The sequence below is a fragment of the Protopterus annectens genome, chromosome 3.part1 (assembly GCF_019279795.1).
Source record: "Protopterus annectens isolate FY-2018-M chromosome 3.part1, PAN1.0, whole genome shotgun sequence".
NCBI lineage: Eukaryota > Metazoa > Chordata > Ceratodontiformes > Protopteridae > Protopterus > Protopterus annectens.
Genome location: NC_056732.1, coordinates 436,486,569 through 436,509,230, shown reverse-complemented (window position 1 = coordinate 436,509,230; position 22,662 = coordinate 436,486,569). Strand labels below are relative to the sequence as shown.

Sequence of the window (22,662 nt, the reverse complement as noted above, 5' to 3'; positions counted from 1 at the left end):
GTATTTATGCAGGGGTGCTGAACTATTATTTATGGTTATATTTTCCTGTGCAGTAATGCATCAATGTTACCTTATAAGCTGTGGAAAAATGATTACAGGAAACGAAACGGGGGTGCGCCATACCATATCAAATACCCAATTTTTGCCTCATATTTTTGGTCTGCGCCCTCTAAGATTTGTGGGATTCTGTCAAATCATTGAGGATTGTAGTCACTGAATAATGACAGACATTTGGGTTCCAGTCTTTAAATTATTCATAAAATGCAAACTATAATAGTCTAGCATCTTTCTAAATGTATATCAAATATGTAAATTCTGACCATTTCGGGCCCTTGACCGTCATTATTTTTGATTTTATTCAGATTTCTTGCACTAAGAGGTTGAGAGGTATGGCTGTCTACCAACCGACTTATTTTTGGAATTTCCGTGAAAAGACAGGTTTAGTGGATAAAACAAAATTGCTTCGTTGTGCACTATCAGCTCCGGCAGTTACTGCAGAGGGTGGAAACCCCCTTTTGCACTTGCCAACTTCTGCAGGTTAATTCATAGTAAGGGTATGCAGCCAGTTTGACCAACTGCAGACCTTGTTCATTGACGTCCCTCACTCTGCATCATAAAACTGCCGAATGACAATTTCATGAGCGACAACTTTTAGCAAACTGCGATCTTTCCAACTGTACACCTGTTCCAGCGTACATCCGGGCACACTTGCTCCATCTCCATGGCAAGCATGGCAAACGCCCCCGTTCTCACGCCCCCCTCTTCTCAGTAACCCAGGAAGCAGTCTTGCTGTCATCTCTGGCATGCTGGCTTGCCTTGCTGTCTCAGGGCTTTGGATATTATTCTATCATAGTAACTGAATTTTAGATGATGTACTGTTTTCACAGTTTTTAAGCGATCCCTGCACTTTAAACGAATTCCATTAAACCATGGCAGGAAAATTACCTCCTTGTGTCATTGACTGTGGAACGGGGTGAGTAGGCAGCATGTATTATTTTAAACTTGGTTAAATATGATGACCTGTTGTTTTATGGTTGTTTGCCAGTTTTGACGTTAACATCAGAATAGGTGTTTCCACAGTATAAAATATGTGCACGCACGGACTGCATTAACTGCAAGGTATGCAGTATTCTAGTTTTAGTGCTGTACGGTGCTGTGTTATATGTCTTTTGTATGTCTATGACATTGATAATTTTTTACTTTAAAATAAAGGGCTTAAAGCAACGTGCACACTTGACTGAGGTCACAGTTGCAGTTTGGAACTTGATTAGAGTGTTGTGCATCAGAAATAAAGCTTAGAGCTATACTTGGGTGATTAGTGTGTCGTTTTCAAACTTCTTAATCCAGAATAGATTATAAAAGGATATAGTCTGTAGTCGGGTTGCTATAGCTGCGGTACTTTGCATGCAACAATAGTGTACAATATGCGAAAAATATTGGGTATGAAATCAGTTTGGTGGTGATATTACAGGCCACAGTTTATCATCCCTGATCCAGGTTATGAGATGCCTTCCTTATTTTATCTTTCCTAACTCCATGGAGTTCTGTCACATTGGCACATGTATTAGATGCATACTGTGTACCTAAATTAGTGTGTGTGTGTGTGTGTGTGTGAGAGAGAGAGAGAGAGAGAATGTGAGAATGTGTGAATGTGTGTGAGCGACATGTAAAGGATTATTGCCCACATTTGAAGTATTTTCTGTTTAAGATAAGAAAAGCAATGAAATATTGATATTTGTACAGCATAGTGGTTAGGGATGGACTAAGTACAACTCTTAAACCATAGTTTTTAGTTATATGCTTACTTGTTATTCCGCTGGAAGTACTGAGGATTTTATCAAGTGTTCATTTGTAGTTTCTGACAGTGCTATTAACACAGAGATTCTGGGTCAAATGGACCCCCTGAAGGCAAAGATATGACTATGAGTCCAGACTCTTGAGCAGTCAGAGGAGGGTTGGGGATGCAGGTCAATACTGATTTGCCCTTCTGAGAGGAAAGAGGTTAGAAAAGGCCTGCTGCAAGTGTGCTTCCCGGGATAGGCCTTGGTTGTACTGTTGTTTTATTTAAAACTGAAGGAGCTCAGACTTATTAAGGAGTGCAGAGCCCCTAAGCCTGGGGCATTGGTTGCCTTTTACAAATGCACTTACATGGGGCTAACATTGCAAGCATTTCTCTATGAACCTTCTGGCCAACAAGGGAAGGGTTAGATGCATATATCCAAACTTCCGTCTGGTACTGAGAATGATGCTGCAGCAAGAACAGTCTGTTTCTGTGCTTGGCCTCCACCTCGGTTACCTTTTCTCTCAAGGTAGCCCCTTGCTGGTGAAAAAGTTGGTCTTTGTCATCTGGGGAAGAGAGGCCAGTGAGTACTATTTGTGTCTTTGTTATGGGATTGGTGGTATGCTGTGCTTTCATATTGTCTGTACATCTTTGTTTTTACATAATTTATGTGTGGTATTAATTGGGGACGATGCCAGCCATGGGACACCCCTGTCTTCCCATGCATACAGCTTTAATTAGAGGCTGTGATTGTGCAGCCCTTCTTACCAGGTGGCTGCAGTCCAAGGAGAGTCTGCCATTTTAGCCCTATGGGAGAGTATAGAGTACAACTTATCTATTTATATCTCTGTTATGGGGATGGTGGTATGTACTATTGTATTGCATATACATTCATGTTCTTGATTAAATGTTGTATTGTTTGTATAATACAGAATGATGCCACACCGGGGACAGCCATATTTTCCTGCTTGGTCAGCTTAATAAGTGTCCTTTGTCAGACAGTAGGATTTATCTAACTGCATCTTTTGATAGAACTGGTGGTATATTCTACTTTCATACTGCTTTTATGCTCCTGTTGAAATGTTGCACCATGTGTATAATTGTTTTTTGTATTTTTCCTTGTAATGAATTGTTAGTTGTCATTGGGCACAGTTTGTATGTCTTAAATATTAAATAAAGTAATAAAAAACAAACTAAATAAAAAGGGTTGTGGGATGCAGACAGAGTTGATGTTAGAGTGATACAAAGGCCAAAAATTAAATTGTATTTCCATGTTTGCTTGATTAAGATATCAATTTTAATAGTTTTATATTGACTGATTTTCATCTTAGGATTGGCAAAACATTTTAAAAAGTATGCAACTTTTCTGTTAAAACTGTTATACTGCTGTTAGGACTTGGAAGGAAATTATAAAACTGTGTTTGTGTTAAGTATGATCAGATGTAAACAGCTCATTTGTTTCAATATATATATACATTCCTCTGCATTTTCTGACACGGTTTTTCAACATTTTTCACCTTTTGCATTATATGTAGATAAGTCCCTATCTCTGCCCATAACATGTCTCTGAAAGGTGAACCTTGATAGAGAAATTAGGAAGGCCAAAGGATATGCTTGTCCACAAGTTTCATTTGTTTTAAGCTTTCACCATTACTTCTACCACATCTGCAGTTGCATCTGTCCACTATTCCAACCTTTTGTGTAATCAATATAACAGCACTTTTATACAACATTATTCACTAGGCTGTAGCTTGGTGAGCTGAAAGTAAGTCAAAGCTAATCAGTTGTCAAGAACAGTGGTACAAGGAATAATGGTGCACTGGATATTTGGTATGAACAGCAATTTGAAGGCACTGATGTTCTATGTGATTTGCCTTTAGAAGTGGTGCATTGTAGTTGAAACAGTTAAAAACAAACAACAAGTAACACGTGCAGGTATGGAAATATATAGAATCACGAAGGGACACAAAATGCAAAATGTGCTTTATCTTTACAGATAGATAAATGTTGGTTTACTGTATTTATTGATTGTATTAGGAGCTTATGTATTTGTCAGTGTATGTATTTGGAGATACTGATTTTCCATTTTTCTGAAAAAAAAGAAACACTGGTAAATCCTGCAGCTGGACAATCTGAGGCTGCATTCATGAAGGTACCACAAGTGGTAACTTTTTGTTGTTTAGCAAGCACTCCATCAGCCACTTCTGCAGATATTCCAAGAAGTCATAGTAATAACTGGAAATTGCACCAAAAACTTGGATATAATTCTTAGATTTCGTCACACGATAATTGATTTTAATTTTTTTAAACCACATCTTAGAGTTCCTGTATGTATTTTTCTCTAAACATACTGGTATATGAAGGTATTACACTATCTGTCTGAGTAGTAAACATAATAGAAAGGAGATAGTAGTAAGGTAAGGTAAGAATGTTAGAAAGTATTGTATTTGGATAGTCAAAATTTATACCGCTTCTTCCATGTCTTTGTTTATGAACAATAACCTTTGGGTTTGCCACATTAAGTAACGGTGTCTGCCCCTTAATTTTTTAACAACTGCTCAGAAGATTCTGCTCTGAGGCTGCAAAGCTGGGTCAGATGCTCTTTGTGATATAGGTGCTAGTTCTGTCAGATCTTTTGGTCCACTGGAAAGGAAGCTTCACTGTCTCGGGTCTTATTAGATGCCTTAAGTACTGATGCTTTGAATTGTGTTCATGTTTTTTTATGTGTCATGGGAACCATTAATTTATTATAACCTGAACTTATTCAAACTCATTTTGTTGGGATTCAGCCCCTTTGATTCAAAGTGCTGCAATTTAGAAGATAGTCTACAATTAAATAAGAAGGAGGAGGAGCAAAGCAACCTTAAAATACTTTTTACTGCAGTATCTTGTTGATTCTGATTTTGATGAGTTTCAATGACTTGCAAATTCTATGTGTTTGTATTATATACACACACAAGTATACATTGTACGTATATGTGTGTGTGTTTGTGTGTGTGTGTGTGTATGTGTGTGTGTGTGTGTGTGTGTGTGTGTGTGTGTATGTATGTGTGTGTGTGTGTGTGTGTGTGTGTGTGTGTGTGTGTGTGTGTGTGTATGCATGTGTGTGTGTGTGTGTGTGTGTGTGTGTGTGTGTGTGTGTGTGTGTGTGTGTGTGTGTGTGTGTGTGCTTGTATGTGTGTGTACGTCAGCTATATGGATTATATGGTCTTAGCTGATCTGATGTTAAATCATACTGTTTTGTCAGCACACTTTAGGCGGCAAAACAGATGGTCAACAGTTGTGTGACACTGTGCAAACTTAGGAGTTATTGTATATAATAAGCAAAGAGTGTGGGAGGTGCAAAACACTGTTCTTGAAGATTGCATGTTCCGAGGAGTAACTTGGTGGATGCAGAGAAATGTGTCAGTTTTTGTTGTGTCATTACTATGTCAGTGTTAGTCATGTTGACTTAATGTTGATTCAACCAGTATCATTACATCAATATATATATATAATAATATATATAATATATATATATATATATATATATATATATATAATACATATATATAATATATATATATAAAATATATATATTATATTATATATATATATATTATATATATATATATATATATTATATATATATATATATTATATATATATATATATAATATATATTAGATATGTATATATATATATATATATATATATATATATATATATATGGTCTATATTATATCAGCGAACGCTTAAAAAAGCGAACGCTGATTGGTCAACCTTATGTAAGCGAAAGCTTACAATTGCGAACTGTCAGATCAGCGATTTTTTTCCTAGGGAAAAAAATCGCTGATTCAAAACACATACACACAACACAAGCACACCAAACAGACAGAAATCCACACACATACACCTAAAATCTGACACCTAACCCTGCAGTAATCTATGCACACACCACTAACTATCCACTTACCTTAACCCAAACCCTAACTCTAAGGTCCATCACTATCGCACACTCACCTCATCTGCTCCCTAACCCTAACTCACCTAATTCCGCCCTAACCCTCATGTCCAGACAATCGCACACATACCTAACCCGAGCCCTAACCCTAACTCACCTAAACCACCCTAACACTCACATCCACACAATCGTACACTTACTTGAATCCAACCCGTAACTTTTCACCACAGCACTGAAAATACTGAAGCAACAGAAACAGACAACCGAATTCTTTCCCTAGGAAAAAATTTGAGTTTCTGCTGCTTTGATATTTTTCACTTTCGCTAAAATAAGGTCGATCAATCAGCATTCACTTGTTTAAGCATTCGCTGATCTAATATATATATATATATATATATATATATATATATATATGTATTATATATGTGAGTATGTATATTATATATATACTACATATTATATATCATGTATTTATATATATATGTATATGTTTATATATTATATATATATATATATATATATATATATATATATATATATATATATATAAATATATATATATATATATATTTATATATATATATATATATATATATATATATATACACACACACACACACACACACACACACACACACACACACACACTATAGTGATATTTTGATGACAGTTGTCACAAAAGTAACAACAGAAAATGACCATGTATGGATTCTTGTATCACTGAAATAAAAAGTCCAAATGTAAAACTGTCTTCTTAACCAACTAAGATGAGCTTATTGCAGGCTGCAAATGAAACTGTTATCACACCTGAAACATTCCATTCCAGGCCTATGATTTCACTGTATCTGTAAATCATCCCATTCTAGGCATTCAGAAATACTCTTCCTTTACAGGAATCCCTATACAGGCATGATGATCCATGTTCATCTGAGGCACAACAACAATAGGATACACTCAAATTCCAGTCTAAGACACAGATTCTGCCCTTTGAGTCTCTGGTGAATCTGGCACATAGAACTTCAATGAATTTCCTCCCTGAGACTCTAATGAATCTGACAAGGCTTAGAAAAACTTTTATACAAGAATAAATCATGTAATTGATCTGTTAATTTCTCATTAACCCAATACAAAATAATTTCTCCTATAGCTAATACATAGCATTACCTGAATGTTCTTAAAGGATAACATTATTTGCATACTGTTTTCATCATACAATGGCATTGGCAATGCTTTAAAGCCAACACACTTAAAATGTAGCTTTTCTTACAATAATTTATATCACATACAGCATTCATTATTGCAAAATACTACATAAAGCATGTCTCATCTCAAAACTGTGGCCTTTGAACATAAATGGAGATGTTGTGGGATTTGAATAAGTCATCCCAATATAGGAAGGTGGTTGTTTCCATGTTGCAGACAGTTTATTAGACATCAAAGTTTCAGGGTGGAATGCAGGGCCAAAGGGCCACAAAAACAGTATTGCTTAACAGCAAGTCACCCCTGTAATGACATTGTAGTATGCTTCCACTACATCCTGAAACGTAAGCCAGTACATCTGCCACCTCAAATTCTGACAATGGAGATCTTTTGAAGGTTGATTTGTGGGGGTAATACATAGTACTCTGTTCCTTCAGTATCTAATTTGCGTAATCCACTGGCATTGTCATTCTTAATCCCTTATACTGTGCTATATGTAGAATTAAAAATGATTGTCAACTTTTGCTTTTTCCTTACTGAGACTATTCCCGCTGATAAGAGTCCATGTTATATAACTGGTTACTCTGCCTGAGTTTTGATTCTTTATTATTTTGTTCAAAGGCAACGCTAACTTCATTATTATAATTCTTTCACTTTACTGCATTTACATGTGTTCTGCTTCCAAAGTTTTCTCTTTCACTATCAAAATTCTCACTTTTCTCATTTTGTATTACTGTTTAATTTTCAGCATTAATTCTTGGTTTCTTAGTTTGAAATTTCTGCCAGACTTCCTTCTGTACATGTCTGCCTTTGGTACCTCGCTGTACTGCTTTCTTCCATGGTTCAGGTGCTATATAGGGATTGGAATACACCTTCACTTCTGGAGGCAATTCTGTACTAAGCTTTATCAGATTTATCCTTCCAGAAAGATCTGGTCTTCTTCCAAGGCATCTTTAGCAATATCCATTTGGATGTCTGGCATACAAGTATATAATTTCTGATATAATTCTCCTTTGATGATAAAATAATTTGCCCAATGATAAAGCTGCTGCCTATGCCTCTTATGTCTACCCCCTTAAATAACTATGTTGATAAGGTAGTCCCTGTCTGCATCAAATATATTGAGAAATAAAAAAAAATCCCCCTTGGTAGAATACCTATGTAGATAAATTATATAGGAAGACAAATAAATTACTTAATGCTTATAATGAGTCTGATTCTATTTACCTTAAGGGCAAACTTAAACTAGTAAAGAGCTTAAGGGAACCATTAGGAAGTTCAAATGTCAGGTGAATCTTTGTCAAAGATAAAGCAGACAAAGCCTTCCAGGACCGGGTGTTTCAGGGACAGGTACAGGACATCATTATGGTGGGTGGTCACAATGGGACATTGGTACATGAGCATCATGTGATTTCTGATACCTCCATGTCAGTACCAAGGCTGAGGATTTAGCTGGGGAAAATTTGACCTCTGGCATGCACCCTAACGCAGTTGTAGCTCACTGACACTGAGGAGTTCCTACTACCCCTTAAAGGTGACACTAAGAGAGTAGTCATTCTCATTATGGGCTTGGATGTGGGAGCCAGGATGGTCGTGACTGCCTGACCTTCTTCTGGAGATGCCCTAGGTTAGTAGTGGCACGTCATTCCTGTAGGGCAATGCACATCATTTGAGCTTGGTTTGCTCACACACAATCATCTGTATTAATGTTCCCTAGGGACATCAGGGCTGCAACATAGACCACCTGTAACACAAGTTATGGCTACTTGATTGTGTGTGTGTGTGGGGGGGGGGGTCTGCAGCAGTTGAGTAGTGGCACATGCCACTCCTATAGGACATTACATGGCACTTTTACACAATTTGCTGAGATTTATAATTCTGAATTTCTATCACCCAGGGACATTAGGACTGCAACAGAAACAACCTACATCACAAAGCATGTATGCGCCCAAAGTATATGTACATTTTTAGCATGTAACAGTCTTTGTGCTATATTGTGGTGGGAATAATTCATGTACCGACTTTCACACTGGTGAGTTATCTGTTTGCATTCACAGGTTCCACTGGAAGAAGATTCTGCACAAGTTGGCACATGCCTGATGTCAGCATGTCTCTGGAGGCTGATGATAATGTCATCAGGCACGTGGCATAATCCAATGCTGTCAACAATGTTAGTAGTAAAGGGCACACTCCCCTCTGCCACAAATAAAGGAATAGCTGAGGTCCAGGATGCATATCTGGCATCACCAGTGTTTAGTGTAGGGCATTCCGTCTTTGTTATCCTCACTTGATTCACAGTCAGCACCAATATAGGCAGCATCAGAGGGCCACATTGCCTGTAATGTGTGCACACTTACCATTGAGGAGACCTGTGCAGCTGGCCATTGATGCTATGACACCAGAATATTTAATGACCTGAGTGTTACTTTTAGTATCACTCAATGAATATGCAGGATTGTGACCTAGGCATAGATGGTGGCTAATCAGAGCATGGCAGAGCTGCACAGTTTGTTGTGTGGCCTGCATAAAGACCTTCATCCATTTCAGGGACTGTAAACAGTGGCACCTCATTTGACAGCCATTAATGCTTCCACTTGGCTGTGGGGAACTGGCTGCTGTGGCTGTAGGGAAGAGTTGCATACTGCAAGTGTGTGTAGCTGGTTAAAAAAGATGACTCACACAGTTCCTGAGTTGGCCATACTGTCCATGGCTGCCACCATTTCTGGTTGTGCATCCTTAACTGCATGTGGCTGTCCACCTCCATGGTGGCCTCTACCTCTGGCCATTGATGCTCACCTGGATATGTTCAGAGTCATCTGGCTGCATTGTGGGCAAACCCCATCAGGCATCCCACTCACGGTCCCATTCAATACCAATCTACTTTACTGTAGCCATACCAAAACTAGCATGTGCCCGTGAGTGACCATGGCATAGTGGATGCCATACATCTGCCATAACCACACAGCAGGACTCACAGTTGCATTCCTTAATGGGTAACTGATGTGCTGTGCTGTTCTCAGGATGAATTAAATGCTCATCTGGCTTCACTCTGGGCTTACCCAAGAGGGAACTCACTCCTGGCCCCATTAAATACCAGCCCACTCCTCTGTAATTATACCACAAATAACATGTACTCATGCCTGATCATAGTATAGTGGATGTCATACATCTGAAAGAAACAAACAGCAGGGCCCACAGTGACATTCTTACATTGGTAACCAATGCGCTGTGTCATCCCCTAGACCAGTTGTCTACAGACATGACACTGCAAGGCCACGTGATGCACCGAGCTAGCATTCCAGCCCTTGAAACTCCACCCCATCACCCAAAGATGTGATTCTTGACACCACACAACTTTCTAGCCATGTGCTTGTTTACCAGTGTACCATCCAAAGCCCTTCCACCTATGCAAGCATTATTGTCACATGGCAATGTGTCCCCTCCACTTGTGCAGATGGTGATGACTGTGCCCCACCCATCCCTCTGGTGCAACTAAGTATGATAATGTGTGGTCACAGCATATCTGGTTGGTGTACTGTAATGCACAACTTGGGTGTGTAAAAGCATACATCACTTTTGTTTTTTGTTTGTCTTGTTGTGACCCATAGTTATGGACCAATTGTCTCCTGTTTGTCAGTGCTGCAATGCACTGCACTCACAACTTCCTCAAATGAGGCCTGCTGTAGCAGTGCCCTCCAATGACTCCTTACTCAACTCCTCCGCTGCTGTGAGCACAGGTATGTTGGCCAGTACTATGGGCTCTCTTTGCTGTAACATTTTTCATGGCACCATGTTATATAGCATGGTGTAGACCACAAATATTTGTCTGCAGCCCAGATGTATCCAGAATGCAGAAGCAGGATTTTAGCCCTATGAATATGTTTGATGATATTCTGTGTCTGTGACAGTGTGATATTATACACCATCTCGGTCATGGTCTAGGGGTTGCTGATATAGAAAATCAGCTATGGCTCAAAGGCATATGTGACATCACCTGCAACACACAACGACTACTGCAAGTGGTTTGTAATATGTGTTCATGAGACTGGACAATTATGGCTTCTGTGGGTGGCAATGTGTGCGTCATCCTAAAAGGTGGCACTGTAGAAAGCCCTTCTTTATGAAATGCTTTAGGTCGCATGTATTAATCATGGGAACTGCCTGGATGTTGCACAGACTCATTGCACATAATGCCATCTGCACTGCTTACCACCTGGCAGCTGACAGAATGGAAGCTATTCTTACTGATAATACTGGATGCCATGTGGAACAGGTGGGGCCTTGATATCAATGTTGTTGCACTCGGTGGTCCCCAGGACCTCATAGAAAAAATATATCTCATTGAATGCCTACATAGTAGTGCTTCTCTCTTCTGTTGCCTGTGTGAACCAGATATGTTTCTCTACATGAATAAGTATTGTATGTGTTAAATGGTGCAGAATTCAAAAGGCTAGAACCTGCGAAACTCTTAAAATGTCCCCAGCTGGATGATGAAAGTTTCCTATAGTCCGCTGGGATAGGCAGTCCATCTCCAAACACTTGACACAACTTGAATGACCACAATTATTTCTCACCAAGAAACTCAAGGGCCTAAATCATAAAAGTTACACTGGCCATCTCAAAGCCATGTCCCATTTCTCGGTATCCTATAGGCTAGTGAGGGTGACCTCTGCATCGCTTATAAGCCTCAACCAATCTTATCTTTTCAGATTTACTTTAAATCTAATGGTGGCTTAAACATCTGTTCAAAAGATCATAATGTTTTCTGCAACATAAACAGAACATGTTGGAGGGATGGATATGTGTCACAGAGAGTACCACTTCTCTGGAGTAATCTTTCTGCTAATAGGTTCATAGGTAGGTACTAGGCTATCGGCCCTGGGGCCTATACAAGCCCAGCCAAAAAGGTATCCTGGCTTTTGCCTCCCAAGAAAATTATTTTCCTATGCCACTGTCGAGCAGAGCCACAGAGGTGATCCCCGGGGTGAATTTCCTATTTCCTATCCAATCATCAAGATTTTCCTTGAATAGTGCTAATGAGGAACTTTGTTTGATATAGATAGGTAGTTTATTCCATAGGTTCATAGGTTCATAGGTTCATACTAGGCTATCTGCCCGAGGGCATTTACAAGCCTAGCCCATAGTTTTGTGGCTTACGCCACCCCTTTAGTATGGGGAACTATACCCATTATTTTGCTGTGCCTCTGTTGAGCAGTGACACTGAGGTAATCCCTGGGGTATATCTGCGATCTCCCATCCATTGGTCAAGATTTCTCTTGAACAAGGCCAGCGAGGTGCTCTGCCTCACATATACCGGGATTTTATTCCACAGCATAGGGAGTCTTTGGGTGATGAATCTATCCCTCCAGCGCGTCCTATTAATAGCCGTGTCGAGGTTTAAGTGTCTCGCCCTTGTGGCTCTGACGGATCTAGATTTTTAGAGGAGAAGCATAATCATCAAATCTGGGTTTGACATGGCCTTGTATGTTAGGCAAAGGTCACCTCTGAGCAAGCGGTGGCGACTGAATAGAGCTGGAGTTCTTTCAGTCGGGCAGCATAGGACAGATGTTTGAGACCCTTTATCCTTTTGGTGAGGAACTTTTGTGGCCTCTCCAGCTGCTGCAAGTGTCGGGTCAGATACATTCCGAATGGGGCATTGTACTCAATCATTGGTCTGATGAGTGATGAGTATAGGGAGACTATGACCTCCCTTGATCTAGATGAGAATCCCTTCATGATAAGGTGGGCAATGTAGAAGGTCTTCCTAACTACTTTAGCTACATGGGTGTCGAATGACAGACTACTATCAACCTGGGTCCCCAGGTCCCTGATAACTTCTTCTATGCTCAGTGGATTGCCACCTATTTGGTAGCTAGGGGTAACCTTGTTTTTCCCGAAGGGTATGACTATGCATTTTTGGCATTTAACTTTAGGCCATGGCTCTGGCACCAGTTATCCGTTTCTGTGAGACCCTTCTGAAGGATATCTGTGTCAGATGTGTTTTCTACTATGGCGCCCAGTTTGCAGTCATCTGCAAACTTTGTCAGCCATAACCCTCCTGTGTTTGCTTGTACTCGGAAAAGTAGATGCCAAACAAGAGTGGGCCCAGGACTGAGCCCTGTGGTACACCACTTGTGACAGGCTTTGAGTCTGACATGGCGCCAGCAACTCTGACCCTGTGGGTTCTGTCACTCAGCCAGTTTGCAACCCATCTTGTGATGTATGGGTTAACATTTAAGCTGATGAGTTTTTCAATGATACCCGAGTGGGGTATTGTATCGAAGGCCTTCGCCAGATCGAGGTAGGCTGTATGGACTGCCTTTCCCTCATCAATGGCTTTGGTGACTGTTTCGAAAAAGTCAACCAAGTTTAGAAGGCATGATCTGCCTTTGACAAAGCCAAACTGGGATGGATCCAAAGTCTGCAAATTCCCTATGTCTTTATTTATGAGGTCCATTATGATCCTCTCCATGGCTTTGCAGATAAGGCTTGTCAAGCTAATGGGGCGGTAATTTCCAGGGTCGGTGGAGGCACCGCCTTTGTGAAGTGGGACCACAGTTGCAGTGCGCCACTCCCTGGGTACGTATCCAGAGGTAAGACTATGATTAAACAGCTGTCCTAGCTGTGGGTTTAATTCCTCGTTGAGTTCGTGGAGCACACAGCCGGGGACACCATCAGGTCCCATGGATGCTGTGTTTTTTGCTTTGGAGAGAGCAGTTCTCACTTGGGCGTTGGAGATGTTTGGGGGGCTGCAATCGCTTGGTATAGATATCTCTCCTTTTGGGGGGGGAGAAGTTTGCACTGAACCTGTCAGCCAGTATGTTGGCAATGTCTGTAGGATCAGTAATCTTCACATCATTTTGAACTAGTTCTGAGCATATCTGGGAGGTTCCTCCCAGGTTTCTAACATAGCTAAAGAAGGCCTTATGATTGTCTTTTGAGTCTTTAGCTATTTTTCTCTCAAAATTTGCTTTGGATGATTTTATGAGAGCTCTTAGTTTTTTACTTATAGTGATCAAGGGTGTCTTACCTTTTAAGGATTTTGCTCTATCTTGTAGTAGCTTCCTCCTTTTGTTGTAGAGTTTGTTTATGGCTGGGGTCCACCAGACTGGACGCTTGCCTTTGGGAAGTCTCTGGGACAGGAATCTATTCCTCCGGCATGTTCTGTTTATTCTGGTGACAAGGTTTAGGTCCCTAGAGCGTGTAGCTTGGAGGGATTGGGATTTCTTTAAGTGGAGCATGTCCAACAGCTCTGGGTTTGACATAGCTTCGTATGTTAGGCAGAGATCACCTCTGAGTAGGCGATATGCGATGGAGTAAAGCTGGAGTTTTTTGAGACGGCTCATGAGGGCATCTGTTTGAGGCCAGTAATCCTCTTTGTGAGGTATTTCTGCGGCCTTTCCAGTTGTTGTAGATGTCTTGTGAGGTACATACCAAAAGGGGTGTTGTACTCTATAATGGGCCTAATGAGTGATGAGTAGAGGGGAAAAATGACCTATTTTTTTTCTGGATGAGAAACCTTTTGTGATGAGGTGTGCTATGTAGAAGGATTTCCTGACTACTGTGGCAATGTGATTATCAAAGGAGAGACTACTGTCCACTTGTGTCCCAAGGTCTCTTATCACACTTTCAGTGTTAAGTATACTACTGCCTATGTTGTAGTTCATGGGTACAGAGTTTTTACCAAAGGGGATGACAATGCACTTTTTGGCATTGAGCTTGAGGCTTTGACACCAGGCATCTGTCTCAGTGAGGCCCTATTGTAGGATGTCCACATCATTAGGAGTTTCGATTATCTCCTAGTTTGCAGTCATCTGCGAACTTCGTTAACCAAAGACCTTCTGTGTTAGCCTGTACTTCAGAGAAGTAGATACCAAACAGGAGAGGACCCAGGAATGAACCCCGTGGTACTCCACTTGTCACTGGTCTGAAGTCTGATTTGGAGTCTGCTATTTTCACAGTGTGGGTTCTGTCAGTGAGCCAGTTGTGACATAGGGATTTATACCTGGTTTAGTGAGTTTATCTATAATTCCAGACTGGGGGATGGTGTCGAAAGCCTTGGCAAGATCTAGATAGGGTGTGTGAACCACCTTACCCTTGTCTACAGCTTTTGTGACTGCCTCAAAGAAGTCTATCAGGTTTAGGAGACGTGATCTGCCTTTTACAAACCTGAACTGGGTGGGGTCCAGAGTTTGGAGATTACCAATGTCTTTGTTTATAAGTTCCATGACAATACGTTCCATGGTCTTGCAGACCAGGCTCGTCAGGCTAATGGGGCGGTAGTTCCCAGGGTGCGTGGTGGCTCCTCCCTTGTGGAGTGGGATAACCGTCGCTGTGCGCCATTCAGCAGGCACAAAGCCTGAATTGAGGCTATGATTGAACATGATACTTAGGTGGGGTGCCAGTTCATTCTGTAGTTCATGTAGAACGCAGCCTGGTATGTTGTCTGGTCCCATGGATGCTGTGTTTTTGGCTTTGGAGAGTGTGGTTTTTACCTGTGAAGCCGTGATTACAGGAACGTTGCATTCTTCCAGTATAGAGATGGGCTCTTTAGGGGATGAGAGAGGGGTAAATTTTGCACTGAACCTATCTGCCAGGATGTTGGCAATATCAGTTGGGTCTGTATATTTACTAATAAAAAACACTGATGAAAAATTGTGAAAAATAGAAAACTTTCAACGCCACAGACATGCAGATGACTGGTGAAAAAAAATTTTTTCTTTATTGCACTCTGGTACCTCGGCCTTCGCCTTCTCAAGGAATACATTTAATTTGCGTTTCACCACACCTTATAAATCATTAGCTTGGAATTTTAAAACCAATCACAACACTCAACGTGCATTTAAATAATTAAACATTTACACCTGAAAAAACCATCACTCAGCCTGTCCCATACATTTCTTCAATACAAAATTATGTTCTTGAACCAAATGGCAAGTTAATAAACGGCATGAAAATTTATGCATAATAAAAGTGTGTGATATGCAAAATGTGCAAAATATACAAAATATACAAAATATACAAAATATACAAAATATACCAAAATAGTATACTATCTCTAGTTGTATTGATTTGTAAAACACCATTTTATCTGTGCATAATGCAACACCTATTAGAATGTTCCTTTATTTTTTCTTTTTTCCTTTCATTTCTTCATTATAACTCTGCTAAATTCATCAGAGATTACTTATGTCACACATCTTATGCAAGTGACTTATGTAAATCAAATAATATATACTAAATTTACACATACTAAATTTACTGTATTACCCGAAGCTGTTCACCTCAATATTGACTTTACAAGATTTACATATCTAAATTCATGCCATTAGGAAAAAGAGTTTTAAAGTTCAAAATGAACTTAGACTCCATTTCTAATAATTTGTTATTCACTCCAATTTCCCCTTCCACACTGAATGGCCTACCCAAAACACAGAATATTAAACCCTCCTCTGACCCATTGTGAAAATCTATGAAATGTTTTGCCACTGGGCTCTCCTGTCTATTATTCCTAATGTCTCCAAGGTGTTCCATTATTCTTAATTTAACTTTTCTGGAGGTTTGTCCCACATACCACTTTTGACACTCACAACCAATGATATATACCACTCCCCCCGAGTTGCAGTCATAATATTCCAAAGCCTTATATTTCTTGTTGTTAATCAATGTGCCATCCAAATTCCTTACTCTGTTGCAAACTTTGCAATTCCCACATTTATATGTCCCTACCTTGGAGATGTTACTTTTCCTCTTTGGATTTCTGGTATTTAAAATCTCCTTAAGGTTGGGGTATCTGCCGTAAGAAAAGGTGATCTTACTAGGAAACAATTTTCCTACTCTATCATCCCCCAAAACCAAAGGCCAAAGACTATATACTGTGTCCCTCACTACCCTTGAAAATTGAGAAAATTTAGTAACAAAAAATAATTTGTCTTGTTCAATGGCCCCTGCTTCGTTGTTGACCAACCATGTGGACTTAAAACCATGGCCACCAAGGCTTCTTTTCCTAACCAAACTTTCCTCCAGGCTCTCCCCTTGCATGGGCACTGGAAGACCCAAATCCTTTTCCACCTTTCTTCTAGCAGAACGCACTATTGTCCCTTGATAACCCCTTGACTGTAATCTGTTTTCTATTTTATCAAATTCACATCCCACCAAACTCAGATCAGAAATGTTATTTCCAATACGTTTGAACTCCCCTATCGGTAATGCATTTATTAATGCCCCACTATGCATACTGGAGGCATGCAAAAAATTATCTGCAGCTGTTTTTTTTATAATAAGGTCTATGCTGGATTCTGTTGTTCGAATCTACATAAAATTCAACATCCAGATACTGGATGTTGCTGCCCCCTATCGTATGAGTGAAGTCCAAACCATAAGGATTTCCTTTGATTTCCGAAATGAATGTATCAAAATCCGAAGGATCCCCTTTACACAAGAACAACAAGTCATCTATAAAGCGTTTGTATTTGACTACCTTGGCCCTATAGAAATTGTTGATGTAAATGACAGAATTTTCAAAGAATGCCATGAAGAGAATGGCATAGGATGGGGCAAAAGAAGCCCCCATAGCGGTTCCTTCTTTCTGCAGGAAATGTTTCCCCTCGAACTCAAAGCAGTTATGGGTTAGACAAAATTCCAGCAATTGCACTATGTAATTAGTCCTAGGCCCTTCTCCCAACATTCTCTCAATGGACTTCAAACCCCAAACCGTGTTAATACTTGTATATAGGGACTTGACATCAACGCAGGCCCAATAAAAGTCCTGTTCCCATGCCATGTCTTTAACTTCCATACAGACTTCCCTAGTATTTTTAATATGTGCTTGCACTTTGTAAAGATGTTGTTTTAACACAGAATCTAGGAACAGTCCCACATTTTCCAGAAAAGAGCCTCTACCAGAAACTATGGGGCGACTGGGTGGGTTTACCACGTCTTTGTGAATTTTAGGGATGATGAAAAATCTTGCATTCCTTGGATTTTTTCTATACATCAACTTCACATCTTTAGACGTGAAAAAACCCAATCGCTCACCTCTTTCCAAAATTTCTAATAGTGCAAAATTAAACTCTTTTAACATATTAGAAGGTAACCTAGAATAAGTTTTTACATCATCTAACAATTCAAGGGCCATCCTGTTATACCTTTCCCTTGGTAAAATCACCCAATTGCCCCCTTTGTCGGCTTGTGTAAACACGAAATGCTCATTAGATTTTTTCATATTTGACAAAGCGTCCCATTCCTCCTTGTTCAAATTATAAGATTTCTTACCTCTAATGAACATTTCGTGCCTATACTCCAGCTGTTTGAATAAAGTCTTTTCAAACAACAAAATTGCCGTACTACTTCTGGGAGCATTGAATTTGTTCTCCTGGGGCATTCTCGGCATGTCAAATCTCCCATAACCTGTAAGAAAACCGTCATTATTGATATCACATACATTTTCTTCAGTTGCAAAAATATCAACAAGATCATTTTGATGTAAAGAAATGTCCATGAGTGAACTGTCCAGAACAGAGTCTATGGAAGTGTTCAAATTATGTTCCGACCCCATTTCCGAACCCCTGCTAGTTTTATTTTCTTCAAAAAACACCCTTAAGTGCAGTTTTCTGCAAAATGACTTTACATCCGACAAAATGTCAGATAGAGAAGGGAAACGGGTTGGAACAAATTTCGGTCCCTTCAACAGTACGTTTCTACTAGCAGTTGCAATGTCTAAAGTGGAATAGTTCAAAATACGGTAGGACTCACCTACTGAAGATGAAATCACTGGTCTGCAACTGCTTTCATAATTCGGAGTCATTACAACACCCTCAGCCGAACCAGCATTATTAACCAGATTTATAAAAACATCATGGCCAGGAATACGGGGACCAGTTGGCTCCTCTCTACCTTTTGTTGCTTTTATTTTGAAAGCGTCGCCCTCTACCCTTGTTCTGCACGGCGTTCTGTGTGGAACTTTGATTTGAACTCTCTGCCACATCCATCACCCTCGACTCCGCTTCTTGGGTAGAGTTCAAATTCTCAAAGGAAACGCTTTTTCTTCCTGCCGACTCCATTTCCACTGATGAAAAAGTGGAATCCCCAACTGAATCACTCCTAGTCTGACTTCTGACGTCACGTCTGGTTCCGCGTTTTCTTTTAAAGCTGTATTGCCACGAATAAATCCTACCAGACTCATGATCTTTAATGTCTCTTAATAATTTATTCTTTTTGCGTGTAATCACCTCCGATTCCACTTTCGACACTCTAGATCTGATATCCGAAATGTTATTTTCAAAAATGTTGCTTGAGCTTTCCTGTATCAGTTCTTTCTGTAACTGCAAAATAGACGTGCGGACTCTGTCCAGTACTCTCTCATTTCTTCTAATAAGAATGCCAAGCCAACTAATTGTACATTTTAGAGAAACTGCCTTCCATTCAGCTGATAAATCAGCCTCCTCTTCTGCAAACTCGTAGGCAGGTAACCGCTCTACTCGTAACCCCCTTGGGGTTATATTCAAATTAACATATTTCTCCAACAGTTTGATGTCATAGTATGTAGTTACCTCCTTTACCATAGCCTTTTCCAGTTCAATGTATTTGGAAGCATAGTCAGTACTTGCCCTGCTCCAAGGATCACTGGACGCTATTTTTTCGTCTCTCTCCTTCCACATAGAAATGAAATTGACCGGCTGATAAGATGGTGGAATTCCTGATTCCATGTCTGCAGTGGCGTTCGTAGACATCATACGAATAAAAAACACTGATGAAAAATTGTGAAAAATAGAAAACTTTCAACGCCACAGACATGCAGATGACTGGTGAAAAAAAATTTTTTCTTTATTGCACTCTGGTACCTCGGCCTTCGCCTTCTCAAGGAATACATTTAATTTGCGTTTCACCACACCTTATAAATCATTAGCTTGGAATTTTAAAACCAATCACAACACTCAACGTGCATTTAAATAATTAAACATATACACCTGAAAAAACCATCACTCAGCCTGTCCCATACATTTCTTCAATACAAAATTATGTTCTTGAACCAAATGGCAAGTTAATAAACGGCATGAAAATTTATGCATAATAAAAGTGTGTGATATGCAAAATGTGCAAAATATGCAAAATATACAAAATATACAAAATATACAAAATATACCAAAATAGTATACTATCTCTAGTTGTAGTGTCCAGAGTTTGGAGATTACCAATGTCTTTGTTTATAAGTTCCATGACAATACGTTCCATGGTCTTGCAGACCAGGCTCGTCAGGCTAATGGGGCGGTAGTTCCCAGGGTGCGTGGTGGCTCCTCCCTTGTGGAGTGGGATAACCGTCGCTGTGCGCCATTCAGCAGGCACAAAGCCTGAATTGAGGCTATGATTGAACATGATACTTAGGTGGGGTGCCAGTTCATTCTGTAGTTCATGTAGAACGCAGCCTGGTATGTTGTCTGGTCCCATGGATGCTGTGTTTTTGGCTTTGGAGAGTGTGGTTTTTACCTGTGAAGCCGTGATTACAGGAACGTTGCATTCTTCCAGTATAGAGATGGGCTCTTTAGGGGATGAGAGAGGGGTAAATTTTGCACTGAACCTATCTGCCAGGATGTTGGCAATATCAGTTGGGTCTGTATATTTACTGTCGTTGTGCTGTAACTCAGAACAAATCTGAATGTTGCCATTGAGATTCTTGACATAGCTATAGAATGTTTTGTGGTTGTCTTTAGAATCGGGGTGATTTTGTTTTCGTAACTAGCTTTGGAGGATTTTATCAGGGATCGCAGCATCTTACTGAGGCTGACCAGGGAGCTCTTCCACTCATGGGATTTTACTCTTTTGCAACAGTTTCTTCCTTCTGTTGTACAGTTTGTTTATGGCAGTGGACCACCAGATTGGCTTCCTTTTTTTGGAGGATAGTGTCTTGGTTCTGTTTGGGATAGCATGATCCATGCACTCATGTAAGTGCTTATAAAGTGCAATTGTGTAGGATTCAGTAGTCGTAACTGTATTGTCCATCTGCATGGGTGTCATGACGTTCACCACTTCTGTCTTAAGAAGCATGAAGTTGGCTTTGAAGAAATTTTTTACCATGATTTCCTTAATGGGGGGGGTGGGGGCAGGATGTGGATATCTAGGGTAATTAGCTTATGGTTGGATCGGACCAATGAGGCGTTGACTTCAGGTGTGGAACACTGGTCACTCATGCTGGTAATGACTAGATCTAGGATATTGTTGCCCCTGGTGGGGGTGTGGATAAGTTGATCCAGGTCTTTGGAGTTTATAAATTCCAGAAAGCGCTGAGCGAAGGAGTTGGTACAAGAGTAGTTTTCCCAGTTAATGGTGGGGTAGTTGAAATCACCCATTATTAGGGTGTTTGGTTGAACCCTAATATTTTCCAGTACATCAAGAAAAGAGGAGCGGGAATCCTGCGGCATGGTGGGTGATCTGTAGCAAGCTACAATTTGGATATAAAGCAATGTGCAGCCCTCACTCTAAGTGTAATCTGGATGTGTGGATGGGAAACTGCACATTCATCCCTGGTTTAGCACCTTTGTCCCTTATAGGAAGGGGTAACATGTAAATGTCTGCCTGACTCTGGGCTATGCGTATTTAAAAAAAAAGAGGCTCTAGTTTATTCAGACTTATAATACATGAGCTGCAAATGTGTTAGGAATTCATGACTAGGCTTCAAAAGATTCTCACAGATCAATAGCCTAGTAAGTACCTATGAACGTAATGATCTAATACAGTCAGGAGATTAGTTGCATGGAAAGATATGCAGAAGTATTCACTAGGGCTTGTTAAGTAGTAAAGTAGAACATTTTCACTTAAGTTATTTAGAGCATTTCCTGTTATTTACAAAGCCAGATGCAGTCATTGACAGTGTTGCATGTGCTATTTTAGGGATTATGTTGTATTTACCTATAATATTTTGAACTTCTTTTGATATCAGATTAGTAAATCTGTAGTTGTCTCAAGGGTGTGATAACCTTATCTATGAAAGTGTGTGAAAAGAGGGTAGGATCTCATCATAGTAAATGGTTGTGCACACAGCATGCATAGGGAGCTGTTTTTATTCTAGAAAGTGTTTCGATCTCTGCATATGTTTAGAGAGAATTGTGTAATTGGTAAAACTAAACAGGAAAGGACATAGCATGATGCCAGGGCAATCCTTTTGGGCTAGGCTTGTAAAGGCTTCAGGGCCGTTAGCCTAGTACACACCTATGAACCTATGTATCCCCTTTGATCCCATGTGACAAAGGCACATGTCTTCTAGCTCCCACATGATGTATATATCTACATACTACTGGTCAACTGTGTCCTGGTCATGGAGATTGTGTTATGTCAACTATTGAAGGACCCTTGTGCAATGAGGAGGGTGGTGGCTAGCAGCATCATGAACAGTGACTTCCAAAGTGGCTATTAACATATGCTGGACAGCTAAAGCAGATGTTGGTCCTAGCATGTTGGCATGAGTGGTACACTTCTTCACTGAAAAATGATGTTGTTCAGGTAAAGTTGATCATAGTGACTCTTCATGCAAAGTCTGTGCATTTCTGAATCATGGTGCCATGTTTGATTTTGTCATTTGCACACATAGCATCTCTCACTAGGATATTGAATCTAATTTACATGCCGTTTGTATAATCATTCGTATGCAGTGCATACTGTGCTATTTTTCCTGCTAGCATGATTGTGCTAGCTATGTAGCAACCTGACTTTTGACCACCATGTTGCCTCTGTTGTATGGAAGGCT

The 22,662-nt window shown here is 40.0% G+C and overlaps 1 protein-coding gene across 3 annotated transcripts in view; it reads left to right on the top strand.

The window, feature by feature from the left end:
* The first annotated feature begins 582 nt into the window (after positions 1 to 582).
* Positions 583 to 22,662, top strand: part of ACTR3B (actin related protein 3B) — a 1,280,959-nt gene continuing 1,258,879 nt past the window's right edge. The window contains exon 1 of one of the 3 annotated variants that reach the window (XM_044066888.1): positions 583 to 973. In XM_044066888.1, coding sequence (XP_043922823.1) covers positions 930 to 973 — 44 coding nt within the window. In that variant the 5' untranslated portion in view covers positions 583 to 929. The remainder of the gene's footprint in view (positions 974 to 22,662) is intronic. The other 2 variants (XR_006364220.1, XM_044066887.1) reach the window with 2 other exon arrangements.